General features: G+C 43.4%; 1 protein-coding gene across 1 annotated transcript in view; it reads right to left on the bottom strand.

Moving 5' to 3' along the window:
- Positions 1-7,607, bottom strand: part of LOC147433599 (cell division protein FtsZ homolog 1, chloroplastic-like) — a 41,810-nt gene extending 34,203 nt beyond the window's left edge. The window contains exon 1 of the mRNA XM_086490279.1: positions 7,232-7,607. Within this exon, the coding sequence (XP_086346405.1) occupies positions 7,232-7,525 (294 nt within the window). The 5' untranslated portion in view covers positions 7,526-7,607. The remainder of the gene's footprint in view (positions 1-7,231) is intronic.
- Positions 7,608-15,292: the final 7,685 nt, after the last annotated feature.

The following is a 15,292-nucleotide window of genomic DNA, read 5'->3' as shown; positions in this document are numbered from 1 at the left end:
TGTACTCATCAGCTTCAAAAATCTTATCTTTCGTGCTAAGGAAGGGTGGAACCTTCGCAGCACCTTCAATAATCTCAAATGGCGCCTCCGTCAAAGAGTGTATCGTGTTGTTGTAGGCAAATTCCACCAAAGGTAGATACTTTTCCCATTGAGTCTTCTAATCCGAGATATAAGACTTCAATAAATCTAAAACCACTAAATTGGCAATCTCAGATTGCCCATCAGTCTGCAGGTGGGAAGATGACGAGAATTGCAACCGCGGGCCAATGTTTACCCAAATTGCCTTCCAAAACAAACTCGTGAATTTGCGGTCCCTGTCGGAGACAATCGTCTCAGGCATGCCATGTAATCTGAAAAATCTGGGCCACAAACAATCTCGCTAAGTGATCTGGCTTGACTGTTTTCTTCACTCGAATGAAATGAGCCTACTTGCTAAATCTGTCAATAACAGTCCAGATACCATTGTGACCACTTTGTGTTCTCTGGAGATCAAAAATGAAATCCACTGCAATACTTTCCCAAGGGCAGGTGGGTATGGGCAAAGGCTCTAACAATCCATGTGCTTTATGCCTGTCAAACTTGACCTTCTGGCATACCAAGCAACTACGCACAAACTCGTCCACATCCTTCTTGAGTCTCGGCCAAAAGAAGTATCTCTCTACCCCTTTCAAGGTGGTAGCAATGCCGCGGTGACCCGTAAAAGGTAGACAGTGGCATTCCATCATAAACTTTTCCCTCAACAGCTGTGTAACGCACAACATGATTTTCCTCATCAAGTAGCCATCCCGAATGGAATATCCCGCTACTATTTTCCCATCATGTATCCCTGTGAAAATGTCTGCAAAATCTGTATCCGTGGTATACTAGTCGACCATATCCTCAAAGCTCCTACGATGAATCGCGGAAATAATGTCATTTCGTCAATCAGTTCCTGCACTTAAAAACAAGTCAAGAACAAATCAGTTTCATATTCTGGAATTCCATTTCATAAAGTCATACAGCAGAATAATGTCAGTTCTCAGTATCCCTGAAGCTCAAAGAGACATCAGTGACTCTAGTATTCAAAAAATTGAGACATTTGTTGACAAAGGAGCGGAGTAACTCCCCTCTTGTGCATCCCACTGCACCAGATCTACGGCCAAGCTGAATTTTGGGTTCTATTTGGAATAGACTATGCTAAACCAAAAGCTTCAAGGTAAAGTTTCACAATCTGAGAAGTATCTGCTAGGTCCTCCTCCTCCATCCACTTCGCATCCAATGCAGGATAGTGCTTGAATTTAACCAAGAACCGTCTTCTTACTTGACCCTTATTCTTTCTGTCCTTATGTGCCAAAATCTATTCACGAACAAGGATTTCCTCAGTTTCTTCCACTTCGGGTTGCTCGTCAGGCTCCCCATCTTCGAGCACATCACCTTTGAAAGGTTTCAAGAGACTCACATGAAATGCGTTGTGAATCCTCCAAGTGTTAGGCAATTCAGTCGGAAGGAGACATCATTGATCTTTTCGGAGATCTGGAAAGGTCCATAGTATCTCATACTAAGCTTTGGAAAAAGTGTCTCCTTCCCTTCTTCTTTCTCAAGCGTGCCTTCTCAAAACGTAAGAGCACCCAATCATCCTCCTTCAACTTCAAATCGCAATGATGGCGATCCGCTGCCTTTTTCTGTCTTTCTTGAGATTTCTACAAAGCCTCGCGGACCTTGGCAAAAGCTATGTCTAAGTCGCGCGTATACTCATCAGCTTCAAAAATCTTATCTTTCGTGCTTAGAAAGGGTGGAACCTTCGCAGCACCTTCAATGATCTCAAATGGCGCCTTCCCCGTCGAAGAGTGTATCGTGTTGTTGTAGGCAAATTCCACCAAAGGTAGATACTTTTCCCACTGAGTCTTCAGTTTCGAAATATAAGACTTCAATAAATCTAAAACCACCAAATTGGCAGTCTCAGATTGCCCGTCAGTTAGCGGGTGGAAAGAAGACGAGAACTGCAACCGCGTGCCAATGTTCTCCCAAATTGCCTTCCAAAACAAACTCGTACATCTGGGTTCCCTATCGGAGACAATCGTCTTAGGCATGCCATGTAATCTGAAAATCTGGGCCACAAACAGTCTCGCTAAGTGATCCAGCTTGACTATTTTCTTTACTGGGATGAAATGAGCTTGCTTGCTAAATCTGTCAATAACAATCCAGATACCATCGCGACCACTCTGTGTTCTCGGGAGATCAAAAATGAAATGCCACTGAGTAAGAGCATGGATAACCGCCAAAAGCTCTTTCTCATAAATATGCGCTGTCAATTCCGGCCTTAACAACAATCAGCTCTCGTAAGCAATGACATGGCCTTCTTGTATTAAGACCGCACCCAGACTACGACCACAAGCATCGCAATATACTTCAAATGACTTCTGCAAGTCCGACAAAGTCAAAACTGATCCCATAGTCAATTTCCCTTTCAAAGTCTGAAAGGCAGTCACCTCTGTGGGTACCCACGAGAAAGGGACTCCTTTCTGTGTCAAGATATGCAAAGGGGAAGCAACCTCTGCAATTTTCGAATGAACTGCCTGTAGTACGAACACAATCCCAAGAAGCTTCTAACTTCATGGACATTCTTCAAATCGGGCCAATAACGGATAGTCTCTATCTTGGCCGGATCCATCTGCACTCCTACTGCTGACACAATGTGTCCCAAAAAGTGTATCTCTGGTAGGAAAAATTCACTTTCTTCGCATTGAACACTAACTTGTGATCTCGTAATGCCTGAAAGACTTGAAGTAGATGATCTCTATGTTCTGCCTCATCCTTGGAGAAAACAATGATATCGTCAAAGAAAGAGCCAACAAATAGCCTGTACTCTTGAAAAATCATGTCCATCATCCGGTTAAATGTCGCAGGAGCATTGGTTAGGCCAAAAGGCATCACCAAAAACTCAAATAACCCAAAAGTTGTCTAAAAGGCCATCTTGTAGACGTCTCCCGGCGCGATTCGGATCTGATGATATCCACTCTTCAAATCAATCCTGCTAAAACACCAAGATCCTTGTAATTTGTCGAGTATATCATCGATCCTAGGAATCGGAAATCTGTTCTTGATGGTGATTTTGTTGAGAGCTCTATAATCAATGCACATTCTCCAAGATCCATCTTTCTTCAAAACCAACAACACTGGAGAGCAATACGATGAAGTACTAGGCTGGACAAGACCCTTTTCCAAGAGGTCTTTCACTTGGTTCATAATCTCTTCGTTCTGGGCTCGGCTCACACGGTAAGGTGGCCGGTTCGGTGGTGTGCTTCCGAGTATCAGATCAATGGTATGATCTTCAGGACGAGCGGGTGGTAACTCGCCTGGCAAGCCCTCAGAGAAGCAATCGGCATGAGAGTGGAGAAAATCTTAGCGTTCCTTATCAAGTTCAGACATATTTGTCCTATCCTCATCACTCAACTCTTTCATAAAGATCGAGTAAACAAACAGATTGGATTTCATTAACTTTGAAATGGCCGAAGCCGATACAATAGGGACAGACTCGCCCTTAAGTTTAATGTCAAGTACAATGGTTCTACCCTTCTCTGTGGTCAATGTCGCTTTCCTCGCCCGATAGTCGACCACGGCATTGTTCTAGTTGTGGTCTTGGCTCCTCCATCAAAGAAGATCAAGGCTTCTTGATCTTTCACTTTGCCCCAAGCTCGACAAAGTTCTCTACTCTCGTCCAACGTACTAAGATCGGTACCCACGCAATCTGGAACCAGTCTTGTTTTCATCTTGCCTTTTCTTCCACGTTCCTCAGCTGCTCTCGAACTCTCAGGCCTTTTGTCGTCCTTGTTGTTCTGTTCTTTCTGTGTCTTATTAGAGCACTTCGCGAAGATACGTCCAGTTTCTCCACATCCAAAACACTTCCCTTCCTTGATGTAGCGAGCTCTCTCCTGAGGAGTGAGCTTGGGTCGTGCATCCTTCTTTTCTAGGTTGCTCTTCCTCTTTCTACTTTCATTTGTCGAAGTCGGTTCGACTCTTTGTGTCATGATCTCATCGGTGGCGTAGGTCAAACTGCCAGAGTGAATGGCAAAACCCCGTTTCGCATGACTCATCAACTCCTGAATGGAAGCTGACTTCTGTTCCAAGCAGTTATCTGGGATCTCTGTAGGAAGACCCAAGGTAAACCGCTCAATTTGTTTCTTGAACGAGATCTTCTTAAATGAAGAGGCGGGTAGAAAAGAGCTCTAGAATCTCTCGCAATAAACGTCCACTGTATCCTTCTTGGACATCCGAAGATGGTTCCAAGCAGTTCGTATATCACGTTCATACTCTCGAGTCAACCAAGAAGAAATAAAAAGCCTCTTGAATTTCAGTCATTTAATTGGCGCAGTCTTGTTTAATAGAAGCATGGACCACCAAGTCCGAGCATTCCCCTTAAAGTAAGAGGAAGCTCTCCGAATCTTAGAGTGCTCTGAGTAACACCCTCTTGCGAAAGCGATGTCAAACTATTGTACAAAAGACAAAGCCTTCGAAGCATCTCTATAACCAGAAAACGTGTCAAATTAAATTGATTGTCCACCTTCCTTAAACTCTCAGACTTTCTTGCTTTTGTCTTCCAGAAAGTCATACTGGTTGGCTTTGTAAAAATTCTTCTTTGCATAAAAGTTGTTGTCATCCGAGTCCGAACTAGACGAGTCCTCTGTATAACTGTCAACCACAAGGCGAGATTTAGACTTCTTTGCCTTTTTCTTGCCCTTTCCGAAGCGTTTCTTTTTGCTTCGCTTTTTGCCCTTTCTGTCTTCTTCGCTCGAGTCAAATGAGCTAGAAGAACTGTCAGAAGAAGAAGAAGAAGAAGAAGAAGAATTGGGTACTCCTTCAAATCGAACATGCTTCTTCTGCTTTCTTGCCTTTTCAAAAGTAGAGTGACAACCCAACCAAATAACCCGGGAAGTCAGTGCTTTTCTTCTGTTTTTTGTCGTGCTTTTTAACTTTGTTCTGCGGGTCAAAAAGCTGAGCAATTTGTGCACCAACCACCTCTTCTAATTCTTTCTTTGAATACCTCTTGGGAGTAGGAGGTTTCTTGAGAGCGGGTTTTTGGGGTGGTTTTGTGGTTTTCTGCCACTGCGTGTGCACTTCCTCGAAAGAAGTCTGGCTCATATATTTTGCCAATTTCGGGTCCTTGGCAAAATTAAGCATCATCTTTGTTGCATCGCCGGTCAATTGTCGACGCCCCGCCTGAGTAGGCTAAGACGGGCCGTACTCGCGTGAATCTTCGTTGTGATCCCTTCCCGCATCTCCGAATGCAGAGGGAGTCGACTAATCTTTGCCTGAAGCCATAGGTGCCGCGGGAAAAAAAAAAGTAGGGATAGGATTTCTTGTAGGAGAGAAATCGGCCGCGCTCTGATACCACTGTAACAGACTTGGACACTCCAAGTCAAGAATCCACCACGACACCACAAATAATCACTTCAAACAGTTCACAGTTCACAATTGATTCGACACTGGCCCGGCGGAGTTCCGTCCCACACGACAAGGTGTACAAGCGGAGGAGCTCTAGCCTATACCGTTGACACAAGCTTCCAAAGCCTAGTGAACTCTGATGTTGGTTGCTAGGACTTGTTGCCATTGGAGGCCTGGATTGTCTATTCTAGGCCCTACGATGTCTTGTGCGTGATGCGATGGTGGACTGGACATGCAAATTCCTTCTTCACTCTTTGAGACCCTAGATACCTCATCCTATTGTGTACCCAGAATCTGAAAGAGGGTGATAAGAGTTTTGGAGATCATCTCCTAGGTTTCCCCATCTAGATCTTGTGAGTGAAGGCTTTGTGCTATGCCTGGCCTTGTGAGGTTTTTCCAGATTCTAGGCATGTGGGGGGGTTTTCCATACTTGATCTGACTAGCCACTTGTGGCCCTTTTGGTGGGCAGCATATTTTTTTTCCCATATTTGGTCACTTATATGCTGTATAGTGACTTGGAGACCCAAAAAATGGGGGCTGCATTTTGAGGAGACTCATGCTAATAAAAATGTTGCATCATCAAAATGCCCTAACAAATATGCTACATAAGCATGAAAGATAATAAATAGGAAAAATCGACTAAAAAGGCATATGCACGGGCATTGTGACCGCCTTCCCCTTTAGCAAGCTACACAATGGGTACAAAGCCTTCAAATCTTGCACCCTCCTCTCTCTTCTCCTCGTTTCTCTCTTTTTTCTCCTCTCTCTCTCACCCCTCTGCTCAAAGCTTGTCATCCTCCACTCCTTCGAACAACAAAATGCTTGCAAGCAACTTGATTTTGTGACAACCAAATAGTAGGTATATTTCCTAGAGGCATGCATGACCCATCATTGTGTTGCCGGAGTATATTGTAGCCATCCATGGGTCTAACTAAGACCAAAGACAAAGCCCTTTCCCATCAATGGCCTAAAACATTTCTTCACACTCACGCAACTTGTGCCATGATGAGTTGGTGGATTAATCATTGTAGCCTCCCTTTGGGAAAAAACTTTTATCAAGCCTCTTCATGGTTGTCTTGATGTTTACATCCAATTGCTTCTACCCATTCACATTCACTTGATTATAGCAAAAGCCTACTGGTTGGGCTTGTGATTGAAGAAAACACCAACTGACATCATATATGGCCAAGATATTTGAATGGAGGTTAAGCTCTTGTTTAAAGACTAACATGAATGGCTATGAATGTGAACTAGCCTGAACACTTCTTTACAGTAACACAATTGTACCATAATTATGAGATGATCAATCAATCTTTGCAGCCCACCTTTGCAAAAAAAAAAACCTCCCATCAAGCCTCTCTCTGGTTGTGTAACTGTTTGCATCTAAGATTGCTTCTTTGCCTCAACCTTTTTACATTCACTTGATTATAACAAAAGCCTAAAGCCTACTAGTTCTGCTTGGAATTAAAGACATACTACTATTCACATCATTTATATCCCAGATTTTTGAGTGGAATTTTAGCGCTCTCTCTCTCTCTCTCTCTCTCTCTCTCTCTCTCTCTCTCTCTCTCACACACACACACACACATACACAGAGGAGCGCATAGAGACGGAGTCACCTGCCCTCTTCATGTATTTAAGAGCACAATCGGAAGGTGCAAGCAGGCAGTTGTGTGTGCGTATGTGGCACAAATTCAACAATGGGAAGATAATGCATGCATACCAATTATAAGCCTCATACATATTGGGATACTAAAATCAGAAAATGCCTTAGCTGGAGAGAATGTCACAAAAATGGAGAAGTCCAAACCTGAAGCCCACTCCCGATCATGCGATTGACTGCATTGTTGCCACCGCCACCCACACCGATGACCTTGATGCGGGCACCCTCGTAGGAAGGCAAGGAGGCTTGTGCGGTGGCGAAAACCCGAGTGTTGCGCGCATATGACTGTACACGGCACGCGTGAAGCCTGCCATGTGCTTTGAGAGCAAAAGGGTTTGAAATGCGAGCGGCCTGCGCTCTTTGAAAAGAGCTAGAGAGCGGCAGGCTGGGCTCTGTGTGTTGATGGGATGCTCTTGACGAGAATGTGTGATGCGAGAGCATGGCTTCTCAGCTCGTTTCGGCGAGAATATTTTGCAGTGCTCGCAAGTCGCTAGTACAACTTTCCTCAAAAAAATTCGCCTTAGGTTGGCTAAGCTGTGCTGTTCTCGCAAATGATAAACGACCACATCAGCGGACAACTCGAACAACGCTACACAGCTTTTGGCCATCAAGTGGCGAGTGAGGTGGCACTGATTAGTGCCCATATGACTGCTTTTGGGCCCCCTGGCCCAAGCTGCTAAGCTTGCGGACAATCACCAAAAAGCTTGCAGGCAATCTTGATTTCGAATCAATAGGCAATGAGCACATCATTGATGTAAAAGGAAAAGCTAAATTTTGTATGTGGACATCGTGTGCAAAGGCCCAACGGCCAACCCTTTTAAAAATCACTTTTTGAATTGGACAACAAATGTTCGTGGAGTGCATGTTCGCTGACGTTAAAGCCACCCTTATTAAGAGCTAGATTTCAGTAGAGTATCAACATGGGGTTTGCGATGGCTCTCGAAGGAGCAAAAATAACAAAGATTATGTGTTTTGTTGATACAAAGTAAAGTCTATGTTGGCAATAGATGCGTGCATGGAGAGAGAGAGAAAGAGAGGAGAAGCTTGACACATTAAAGTGTTTGAGAATCTACAACTATTATCAATATATGAATGGTATAGTTAGTTATGATAATAATTGGACGGTCGAACATGGTATATTTGACCAGGTACATTGACCCTTTACCCAACAACCCCCAACTTAAAGGCCAATCTGTGGAATGAGAGCTGGATTCTTCAGACAGCTGTTCCAGTGTTAGAGTTTAGAGCTATTGATTATCTAGGCAGTTCAGTTAGTGAGGACTGGAATTAAGTACTGGACTGAAATACAGAACTGAACTGGAATAATGTACTGAAATAGAAGACACAAACTAGAAGACTAGGAATGGTCTTATAGATTTAGATCAGTAGTACAAAGATAATCAGTACAGTGTACAACAAACTTAAGCTCAGATGAAGTCTAAGGACTGATTACAGGAGTAAGTGATTACAGAGTTGAAAGCCAAAAGCTTATGAAGCTAAAAGTCTATAAGCAAAAGCCCGTAAGCCAAAAGTTCAAAAAGCCCCGGATTTAGTGTAGCGGTTCTTATTTATAGGCTTACAGAGTTACTGCAGTAATTGTTGTAATTACTGCTAATGTAGCAGTTCCTGCTCGTCGGCCTTCTAAGGAGTAGTTCCCGCCTGTTGGGACTATCCTCGCCTACTGGGACTGTCCCACCGGATCACCAAAATGGAATGAGAGCTGGCTTCTTCAGACAGTTGTTCCAATGTTAGAGTTCAGAGCTACTGATTATCTAGGCAATTCAGTTAGTGAGGACTGGAATTAAGTACTAGACTGAAACAGAGAACTGAACTGGAATAATGTACTAAAATGGAAGACACAAACTGGAAGACTGGGAATGGTATTATAGATTCAAATCAGTACTACAAAGATAATCAGTACATTGTGCAATAGACTTAAGCTCAGATGAAGTCTGAGGATTGATTACATGAGTAAGTGATTACAGAGTTGAAAGCCAAAAGCTTATGAAGCTAAAAGTCCAGAAGCAAAAGCCCGCAAGCCAAAAGTCCAAAAAGCCCCGGATACAGTCTAGCGGTTCTTATTTATAGACTTACAAAGTTACTGCAATAACTGTTGTAATTATTACCAATGTAATTGTTCCCGTTGGTCGACCTTCCAAGGAGAAGTTCTGTAACATTTAATGGCCTAAAAACTTGTGTGTAGCGGAAATTAGCATGAACATAGTGGGCATTTCATTAGAATAGATTCCTAATGAGAATTACAAGAGTGCTTGGGTGGAGAGAGCAACAAAAAGCATAACACCTAGTTAGATAGCATGAACAATACTTTCAAAAGAGAGAGAAATTAAGCTATTGACAACAGTTGAGGACCGGATTTGCATGGAGCCGGTACCCCCCTACAAAAGGCTTTGTATTATGGTTTCTCCCATCAAGACAGACATTGTACAATACAATTCTTTGTGTTCCTTCAAGATTAGTTAGTGCAATGAAGATGAAAGCTTCATGCACTAAGCAAAACACTTAGCAAACACAACATCAATTATCCCCGGTCTCAGACCCACGACCTCACACACCTTCGAAGATGGTGAGAGCTAGCAGGGTATGAGAGTAAATTGAGAGGAAGAAGGAGTAGTCTTACGAGAAAGATGTACATCTCCTCACATAATCACTCATACTAGCATAGCTTAGCTTAGTAATTAGCTTGGTAGAGGAGATGAGCATGCATGGGAGCTTGGCTCTTGGTTGGATTTGCATCCACATGCCAAGAGTGTGTCGATGTAGGCTTCTATCTCACAAGCTTGGAGTAGGTGGTAAGCTTTCCATTAAAGCTTGAGAAGGAGAGAGAGTCTTCTTTACTTCACACATAAGACTGTGTGAGAGTGTGTGTGTGATAATGCCTTGCAAAAATCAGCCCCCCCTCTCTCTTGGGCGACCCCTCTTGCTATTTGCTCTTGCTATCCTCCAATTGGACCTCCCTAGGACTAGCCAATGACAATTAAGCAGCATAAGTGATAGCCTTCTGACACGTGTCCCCCTTTCCCCTTTTGTGAGAGCTTTAGGTAATTTAATAATTCAACTAAACTCTCATTGGACCCCTTTGCCTCTTGGCCAATAGGAATCAGGCAAGCCATTGGGTTGTTGAATGCTCATTGGACCCCTTGGGAGACTGTCCAATAGTATTCTAGAGGACTGAATTCTCATTGGTTCTTTTATTAAGTGTTTTTTAATTAATTAAACTAGATTTACTCTAGCCTAATTCTCATTGGTCCACCTCCAAGGCCATCCAATAGGAATTGGGTACACCTTGTGGGCATCTGGCCTAGGGAGCTGACATGTGTCCCTCATTCCCTTTGTGTAAAGGGAGCTTGTGTGTGTGTGGCTTTCTCTCTCATCCCCTACATGCAAGGCTCGCCCCCTCCTAAGTAGGGATTGTAAAGACTTTTTTGTACACACACAAAGCATCCAATTCCTCTATGGTTGACCTTTGGACACAACCTTTGAATTTTGGAACCTTAGCATTTTGGAAGTCTTAATGGGCTGAACCTTAGGGTCTTTTTAGCCTATTGTTGAACATGGCTCTTTTGCAGATGGCCCCCGCTTTGGATCCCTATTTTCCCTCCTTTGGATCCCTACTGTGGCCGGTCTGCTAGCTTAACCAATATTCTAGCTTTTTCTCCCCTGGCACTTCCCCACATTAAATGATCAGTTTAACATGAGAAAATCATCTAGGAGAATTATATATTGATTATTATGTCATTACCTCTCTCTTGAAATCATAGTTGTCCTCGACTATGGTGTAGAGAAGATAAAGCATATTCATGAGTCCTTTTCTTAGCGGGTAGAGGATCCCTATGTTACCCTACGACATCATTCCACAACGGATGACTAGTCCATTTGGTGCTTGAGAGCTTGAGGCTGCCGCAAGCATGCCTGTACATTAGTCCTATCAATCTTCCATAGTAGAGTGACAAGCTCTACTTGGTGTTTGGGAGACGTCATCTCCGCAAACTTGATCTAAGCATGCATACTACTTCATTTTTGTGCACAATAAAGAAAAAGAGAGTCTTATAAGACAAAAACTTTGTTCTTTTTAATATTTTGTACATTTGCTTACTCTTGGGAAGCATTGTAAGCATTGACAAGGTTTAGGTTATCCTTTAATTGTATGCCTTGCATCCATCTAGCATCTTCAAAACGATAATTCTTAAACTTAATAAGATATCGTCGGATAGTCTTACCGCCTCTTAGTACCTTGTCTTCATGTCGGAGAATGTACTCGGGCTGCAGCACCTCCTCTTGGTCCTCGATCTCCGGTGGGTCTTCAATAGTTGGTTCTTAAGGTGGCTCTCCTTTGCAAAGGGGTCCAATGAGAGTTTAGTTGAATTATTAAATTACCTAAAGCTCTCACAAAAGGGGAAAGGGGGACACATGTCAGAAGGCTATCACTTACGCTGCTTAATTGTCATTGGCTAGCCCTAGGGAGATCCAATGAGAGGTCAGCAAGAGCAAATAGCAAGAGGGGTCGCCCAAGAGAGAGGGGGGGCTGATTTTTGCAAGGCATTATCACACACACACTCTCACACAGTCTTATGTGTGAAGTAAAGAAGACTCTCTCTCCTTCTCAAGCTTTAATGGAAAGCTTACCACCTACTCCAAGCTTGTGAGAAGGGAGGCCTACACCAACAACTCTTGGCTTTGTGATGCAAATCCAACCAAGAGCCAAGCTTCAATGCATGCTCATCTCCTCTACCATGTTAATTACTAAGCTAAGCTATGCTAATATGAGTGATTATGTGAGGAGATGTACATCTTTCTCGTAAGATACTCCTTCTTCCTCTCAATCTACTCTCATACCCTGCTAGCTCTCACCATCTTCAAAGGTGTGTGAGGTCTTGGGTCTGAGACCGGGGATAATTGATGTTGTGTTTGCTAAGTGTTTTGCTTAGTGCATGAAGCTTTCATCTTCATTGCACTAGCTAGTCTTGAAGGAACACAAAGAATTGTATTGTACAATGTCTGTCTTGATGGGAGAAACCATAATACAAAGCCTTTTGGAGGGGGGACCGGCTCCATGCAAATCCGGTCCTCAACTGTTGTCAATAGCTTAATTTCTCTCTCTTTTGAAAGTATTGTTCATGCTATCTAACTAGGTGTTATGCTTTTTGTTGCTCTCTCCACCCAAGCACTCTTGTAATTCTCATTAGGAATCTATTCTAATGAAATGCCCACTATGTTCATGCTAATTTCCGCTACACACAAGTTTTTAGGCCATTAAATGTACTCGGTTGAATGTGGCCAGTGCATTGGTCAAGCCAAAAGGCATGACAATGTATTCGTAAAGACCAAATGTGGTGCGAAATGCGGTCTTTACAATGTCTTGATCAACTATCCTTATTTGATGATAGCCACTTTTTAGGTCAATCCTAATGAAGTAGGTCGATCCTTGTAGCTTATCAAATAGGTCTTCTACCCGTGGAACGGGAAACCTATTCTTGATAGTGATCCTATTTAGTGCTCTATAGTCGACACACATACGATATGTGCCGTCTTTCTTTTGCACTAATAGCACAGGTGAGCAAAATGGAGATGAGCTAGGCCTAACCATACCCTTCTCAACTAACTCATGCACTTGTCGCATAATCTCCTCTTGTTGAGCTTGAGAAACTCTATAAGGAGGATTGTTAGCCGGTGAACTTCTTGGAAGAAGTTCAATTGCATGGTCATCATTACCTCGTTTAGGAGGTAGCTCACAAGGGATGTCGTCAATAAAAACATCTTGAAACCCCTTGAGAAAATTGGATAACTCTAATTCCTTTTGGTTGCTTTTATTTTCTTTTGCTAAAGCATTAGGTTCATTTTGAGAATCTTTAACAAAAATCATGTACACGGAAATAGAGCTCTTTATTGACTTGTTGAAAGCTGGTGTATGTACAATGGGGATAGTGTTACCCATTTCCTTAGCATCTATATACATGTCTTTTTCCGTGAACTTAAAGGAGATTCTCCTTTCAGGGAATTTAACATTGGCAGCCAGGCGATCAAACCATGGTGCCCCTAGGATTACATCCTCATGCTTGAGAGGAGAGATAAAGAAGTCCTCTTTGTCCACATAGCTTTGGACATGAAGCCTCAATTTCCCGATTATGGGAGTGACTGAAGCTTCTTGCCCCTTGAAAGCACTGTCTGCGGGTAGAACATCTCCCATCTTGTACGCTTGTATGCCTAGCTTGGTGGCCAACTCTATAGATATAAAATTGTGAGTAGAACCAGGGTCAAAGAGAATAAAAGCATCATGTTCTCTTACCTTTCCCCAAGCATGGCATAGAGGAGATCCTTTGTGGTGAGTTTGGTGAGTCTCCTCCTCTTGGATTTCAACCAAGGTAGCTCTAGGAGGATCTTGGCGGTTGTTCTTTTGGGGACAAGCGCGGTATGCATGCCCTTGTTCGCCGCACTTGAAACATCGGTTATACTTGCGATAACACTCAGGCTCTTCAGGAGAGAGTTTGTTTTTACCTTTGTAAACTCCCTTCTCTTTAGCTTTGTTGGAGTTGCCCTTAGGAGACTTTTGGACATTGTCCTTCCCCTTAGGCTCGTTGGAACCCTTGTTTTCCGTGGGCTTATTATTTCTTTTAGCCCCCGTTTGGAAATTGATTCGAGAGGCCACCATAGTATGGTGTATTACCGCCGATATGGTACGTGGCCTTTGGGAGTTGACATACTCCACCATTTCTTCGGTTAAGCCCGCACAAAATTGTTGCTTTTGCTCTCCAAAATCCAACTTTTTGAAGATAGTGGCTTTGAGTTGTAGGTCCCAAAACTTGTCTACATATTTGTGGATGGATTCATAGGGAGAGAGCTTTAAGCTTCGCCATTCGGTGAGTACTTTGTCTTTGGCATCGGTGGCCAAAAACTGCTTCATAATGGAAGCTCTTAAAGCTTTCCATGTTCGTGGAGCTTCACCGTTGGCTCGTAGGCTAGACCACCATTGCCTGGCGGACTTTTGAAAGTGCATAGCTACATGGCGTAGTTTAGAGGACTCCGTGAAGCCCTCATCTCCAAATGCCGCATCAAACTGCTGGATAAAGGCCAAGACTTTATCCGTAGCACCAAAGGTGCCATCATAGGTAAGGAAAGAGATGCTCTTCCCTCCCTCTTTGAACTTCTTCAGCTTGGACAACCTCTTCCATGCGGCATAGGATTTCCTATGGCCTCTTCTTTTTGATGGTTCAAAGGTTGCACCATCACTTTCTTCAGAAGGTGAAGAATTTGAAGAAGGTGGAGAAGAGGGTGACCTCTTTCTCGCCTTTTTCTTGTCTTGATCTTCGTCGTCTTCACCATAAATTTCATAAGAGTTGTCCTCTTTCTCGCCTTTTTCTTCTCTTGCTTTTTATCATCCCTCTTTGAATTATGGTGTGGAGAAGGGTGCGATGGTCTTGTCTACTTTGGTGGTGATGGAGAGCGTTTAGCCCGCCATCTTCGTGGAGCCATCTCCGCCGAGGTGGCGGGAGACTCACTTCTTTCTCGTTCCTTTGGTGGAGGCTCTTGAGTTCTCCTTTGGGAAGGAGATGCATCATCAAGAAGTAAATTCTTGAGCCCTTCATATGGATTCTCTTCTTCTTCCCAAATCGGAGAGAGACCTCTTTTGGAAGTCTCACAAGGAGGCTTCCTAGGTGTTCTCTCGTCATGGTGGTGAGCTTGGAGAATCCCATGAGCACGGAGCTGCCGTTGCACCTTACTTTGGAGAGATGGATTGCCCATGGCTTGTTGAAGCCTAGAAACAAGATAGTTAACAAGCATCGGAGCATCATTAGTAGCTTGCTCATTAGCAAAATCAAAGTTATCAACATTAATTTCACTCTCTTTACTATTGTCAGCCATTCTAACAACTTTTAGGTGTAAACTTTTTAGGTGTACTTTGGCACTTCAAGCCCTAGTTGCTACTCCTCCTACCCCTTTAGAAAAAGCACTCAAGCTAGTGTACCCGTGGCTCGAATACCATTAATTGCAAGGAATATAAGAGAGGGTCTTTCAACACCAAAACAGCACCAGCTCCTGTCAAGCTTCTAATAGCTCAATAGTGGTTAAGCCGTAGGCAAGCCCCGTAGGACTCCACTATTAAGACCATAGCTCTCGACGATGATGCCCCGTTAACTGCCCAAAGGCAGGCGCACTGCAAGGCTGAAAAATCCCTATTCTACTTACTCACAG

Source organism: Adiantum capillus-veneris, chromosome 19, assembly GCF_014529385.1.
Source record: "Adiantum capillus-veneris isolate H3 chromosome 19, ASM1452938v2, whole genome shotgun sequence".
Classification (NCBI taxonomy): domain Eukaryota; kingdom Viridiplantae; phylum Streptophyta; class Polypodiopsida; order Polypodiales; family Pteridaceae; genus Adiantum; species Adiantum capillus-veneris.
This window is presented reverse-complemented; position numbering and strand designations above follow the sequence as displayed.